Here is a 5,051-nt window from a genome sequence, read left to right as displayed (position 1 = left end):
GGCATGGCCCGGCTGTGCCTGCCTGCTTCTCGGCTTGACACCTGCCCAGAAGTCACAAAAAAGAAAAAAAAACAACAACCTTAAAGACCATGTACTCGCTTCTTCTCTGCAAACCGACTTTGTTTGTCTGTTTTAATCCTAATTTTAAATGAACCTTTGTTAGTTTGTATTGCTTACTGAACCTAAGTGCTGGTTGGGGGGGGGAGGGGGGGGGGCAACGCCCTGTTCTTCATACTAGTCCTTTACTGCCTTAAGGTTCGTGTTTTACTACCTTTTATAGGAAACCTCATTGCTATATCTACACATGCCTTTGCACTGTGTCTGTCTGTGTTTGTTCATCGTGGGCTTGTTTGCATACTAAAAGTATATGTGTAAAGATTGTGTAAATGTCAAAGCTAAGCTTTTGGTAGGTCCCGTTTTCCCAATAAAGAGATGTTAGGTAGGTGCAACGTTTGTTGTTCAGAGCAGAGTTTGCAATATTAGACTTGCCTCTTTAATGTCCTAGTTGTCTGACCTGGAGGGGCAGGGGAGTAGTCTCTGCTTAGAAGTTCTAGCTGAGTGCTTGGTCTTCTGGAATAGACGTGAGATGAGCTGCCAGTGCGATGCCATCCCACCCAAGGCGGATAGACTGTAACCCAGGAGACGTGATCGTGGCCGATCTCCAACAGGCTAATGCTGTTCCGGGGTTATGGTGAATGTGAGCCGCACTTCCAGGAACCAGGGTAACCTTAACCTTAGTCTTGTGTGGATATAACTACTATGACCTAAGCTAGTTAATGTGGTTGCTCTGTCCTGCTCTTTTGTGTCTGCAGGGTAGGCATAATTCTTTGGTATGCAGTGGGATATATCTTCTGGACTAATGGCAAAGGTGTCGAAACAGCTCTGAAACACAGTCTGGTGTTGTGGGAGGAGAGTACGTTTTCCCCCGAGAAGCCAAGGGAGCTTTTCAAACTCTGGGCAGATTAGCATGTCAACTGCATTCTCTCTATATGAGTCAGGCAGGGTGAAACTCAGCTAGGAAAAGAGCTCAATTGTTATGGAAAACTGCAAACACAGAAAGAGTAAGAGAAGGATGTAGGAAATGCACATACCTAACAAAGGATTGGTTGCTCGGTGAGGGAGTGCCAACGGCAGAGAGAAACAGGATACTGAGCTGGGTCCCGTTTATGGGTGCCAACTGGGCTAACAAAAACTGTTCAGTATCTACAGTTGAAACTTTTGAGGATGGAACAAATGCTGTTTGTGGGTCACATGTCCATCAGTGCACCTTAGTGTAGTTCTTACTCTTTTTTGTTACAGTGGCCCTTTAGGACTTTTTGGTGAGTGTTTTGCTTTTTTTTCCAACCCAACTGATGAACATTAATTGCAAAGCACTGCTTGATGTTTGATCACAAAACATTGATAAAAACAAAATGGCAGTGTTTGCTTTATCAGTTTTCTACAACAATTTAAAACTTTGGAATGGAATACAGATAGATGGAATGGAATACAAATTTGATAATATCAACTACTCACTGATGGACAGATGTTTAATGTAGCACTGTTCACTGTGCTTTATTCTGGTGCTCTGAGATCTGCTGTGAGCTTGGAACAAAGTCTGCTTCCAAGCAATTCCAAGATCTCTCTCAGTTAAGCTAGAAGCCTGCTTAGCTACTTATCATTTAAATTATCTGATGTCAAAGCAAGCTATAGTCTTCATGCTGGTATTATTACTTCTAATACTGACAGTTTGGGTTAGGGCCTGTGATTTCTGTATGCACAAGTAAACTTTGCAATCTTGAGCAGTATTGCTGACATCATCATGTGGCTTGCAGATCGGAGAGCAGGATTTATATAATTCTGCCATGTTGTAATTAGACCACAGAAAGGCCAGAATTACATGAATTTTAATTACTTTTGTTCAGGACTTTCATTGGCATAATTTAGACTTCAGCCTTCATACAGAATGATTGATATGTCATTGTACTGGCAAAAAAATTCTTACTTCTTGGTTTTCCATTGAAGCATGGCCTATGCCTGGAGCTTGTCAAATCCTTGTTAAATGGAGCTAGGGTAACTTAATTCAGAACTTCACAGAACACAAATACATGCTGTACAGCCCTTTAGGAGGTCACACAGTCCAGACAACACCCTGAGGATGGATATCTGCCTTCTGCAGTGGTAGCTTGTAAAGAATAGGTACTTGAAGTTGTGCTTTTCAGAAATTTTACTGGAAAACATTCATACTTGTGCACTAACATGTTGTTTGATAAGACTTATACTTTCAAATGTAAGATGTAAGCATTTTTCATTGTATCAAAGGCATAAAAATCAGCTGTATCAAAACCGCTATTTGTTGAATAACAAAAAGGCCATCCTTCAATGCTGTTTTTGGCCTGTACACAAACCTGCTTGCTCAAGAAGACTCTTTTATACTCCATTTGGGCTTTTCTGTGCCTAAAAGAATCAAAAAATATACATAGAAATTGAGATAAAGATAAAAATACTTCTACAGAGAAGTTCCATATCTGTACAGTTTCGCTTGGCTTTTTGGAACACGGCGAGTTCATGGACAGTACCTGGTTCTGTAGTTTAACTTAATAGTGCAAGATGAGTTGGGTCTGGAGGGAGTCTTGGGGGTTTCTGAATTGAGCTGTCTAAATGCTATCAGTGCTGTCATACAAGACAGAGCAGTCAGGAATAGCTGGCCCATACAGTTTGTAAGTCCCTGTGGCATTCAAAGAGGCAGAACAAAACTTGAAGTGATAGCTGTTTTGTTTATGAAGCAGCCACAGCTGTCAGCTTGCCACCTGGCATCTTGAGAAGAAATTTTGGAGACTGTCTGACCATCTTGGCTGTGAACTGGAAGGAGATCCCAGATAACTGGCCCTGCTGCAAAGTCATGCATAATATTAGTCTGTGCAAATTTCAGTTCAGCTACAGTGTAGCATGCATTTTTCTTGCCCTAGAGATCACCAGTTCATAGCTTTTGGCATTGCATTCTGACAGTTTCAGTTCTAGCTCCTCTGAGCCTGGCATGCTCTGTTTTACTGCATACCTGATTTTCAGGCCATCAAGAACTGAGGAAACTTCAACAGCATCTATGTTAGCCTGCAGCAAAGTTTTACGAGTCCCAGAACTTGGGTAGTTTGGTACGGATATATGAAAGGATAATGGTGCCCTGGGATACTTAAAGCAGTTTCTATTGTAACTCTTCAGATGGTAGGAGCACATGACAGCCATTTTAACAAGGTATTTTTAATATCATCGGTGATGTGGAAAAGCACTTTGGTTGCTAATACAATACAGGTTGTCATTTGGGTATTAAAGGAAGGAAAAACTGTCAAGTGTTTGAAAATCAGTCCTAGTTTTTCTGTTGATGATGCCTGCTTTAGTTCTTCAGAATAAGTTATGGTATGAATTTCATTTTTTAAAAGGACAAAAAGTCTGCACTTCAGTAACAGGAATCTTTTTTTTTCTTTTTTTTTTTCTTTTTTTTCTAGAGAGTAGTGGAACCAGCAGTTCAAAAGGAAGAAGTTTTGCTGGCCAGAAAGTTCCAAATACAAATAATGCCTCAGAAGAGTTATACAAAGTGGATGAATTTGCAGCAAAAGTTCTCACAGGAAAGCTGACTACAGTTTTTCTTCCCATTATCTATATCATTGTCTTTATCATTGGTTTACCAAGCAATGCCTTGGCCCTCTGGGTCTTTTTTTTCCGAACAAAGAAGAAACATCCAGCTGTGATTTATATGGTTAACTTGGCATTGGCAGACCTTCTTTTTGTTGTCTGGTTCCCGCTGAAGATTGCCTACCATGTAAATGGCAATAATTGGCTATTTGGTGAAGGTCTCTGCAAAGTACTTGTTGGATTTTTCTATGGAAATATGTACTGTTCCATTCTGTTTATAACATGTCTCAGTGTGCAACGATACTGGGTTGTAGTAAACCCCATAGTGCATTCAAGAAAGAAATCTGAAATTGCCTTGGGCATCTCCATTGCTATCTGGATAGTGATTTTGTTGGGGACCATTCCATTGTATCTTATAAATCAGACAGTGTATATTTCGAATCTTAACATCACTACCTGCCATGATGTGTTGCCTGAAAATGTTTTGGCTCATGACATGTTCAGTTATTTCCTTTCACTTGCAATTGGACTTTTCTTAATCCCAGCTCTCCTCACGGCTGTTGCTTACATACTAATGATTAAGACTCTGAATGCTTCCATCTCAGATGTAAGCACTGGGAAGAAACGAAAAAGAGCGATCAAACTTATTATTGCTGTCCTGTCTATGTATCTCATATGTTTTACCCCTAGCAACGTGCTGCTTGTTGTGCACTATTTGCTGCTCAAAACCTACAGCCAGAGCTATCTGTATGTGGTGTACATAACTGCACTGTGTCTTTCTACTTTGAACAGTTGTATTGATCCATTCATCTATTTCTACATTTCAAAAGATTTCAGAGACAACCTTAAAAATGCTCTTCTTTGCCGAAGTGTGCGAACTACACGGAGGATGCAAGTGTCTCTCTCATCAAGCAGGCACCTCAAGAAATCAAATTCTTACTCTTCAAACTCAAATGGGACCACTAAATCAACCTACTGAGTTTAGTCCTAGAAGAAAAGTAAACTTTTACTGCCACTGCTGAAAGGGTGTAAGTGACAAGAGAGTTGTTTTGTACAAGAGTCTGAAGAAATATCCTTGCTGTTTAATTATGTTGAAGCCTGGATTTTAGAACTGGCAGCTGCTTACCCTGTGTAGAAGTGGCAAACAGATAAATGTTCCCACTAGACAAGTAAAAATTTACTACATTTCTGATGCTCTGCAAAAACACTGCTGACCTTGAAAGTGAGTTGTGTTTGGAGACATTTTCATTCAATGTCAAATGTTACATAGTGTTGCTAATGTATTTAATTAGCAGAGGAATCTTGTGTGGCTTTAACTGTTGTGTATTAAACAGTTGAACAGATTGTGTAAGTAGGAACTTGCTCTCTCTACCTGCTTACACTGAACATTATTTGAAACCATAGAGAGAAGGGAGAATGTTTCACCATCTTTGTCTTTGTTC

At 40.1% G+C, this 5,051-nt stretch overlaps 1 protein-coding gene across 1 annotated transcript; it reads left to right on the top strand.

Moving 5' to 3' along the window:
- The first annotated feature begins 688 nt into the window (after positions 1-688).
- F2RL1 (coagulation factor II (thrombin) receptor-like 1) lies at positions 689-4,588 on the top strand. The gene is made up of 2 exons (XM_010005553.1): positions 689-722; positions 3,483-4,588. The coding sequence occupies exons 1-2, from the start codon at positions 689-691 to the stop codon at positions 4,586-4,588; spliced, it is 1,140 nt and encodes a 379-aa protein (XP_010003855.1).
- The last annotated feature ends 463 nt before the right edge of the window (positions 4,589-5,051 follow it).

The sequence above is a fragment of the Chaetura pelagica genome, unplaced genomic scaffold (genome assembly GCF_000747805.2).
Source record: "Chaetura pelagica isolate M959 unplaced genomic scaffold, ChaPel_1.0 scaffold169, whole genome shotgun sequence".
Taxonomy (NCBI): domain Eukaryota; kingdom Metazoa; phylum Chordata; class Aves; order Apodiformes; family Apodidae; genus Chaetura; species Chaetura pelagica.
Note: the sequence above shows the minus strand (reverse complement) of the source record. Positions and strands in the feature narration are given on the sequence as shown.

What these genes read in the sequence shown, in the direction of transcription:
- F2RL1 (XM_010005553.1), top strand. Translation starts at nt 689, where the DNA reads ATGGTGAATGTGAGCCGCACTTCCAGGAACCAGG. An exon ending in CCGCACTTCCAGGAACCAGG is followed by an intron (nt 723 to 3,482) that starts GTAACCTTAACC and finishes TTTTTTTTCTAG; the next exon opens with AGAGTAGTGGAACCAGCAGT.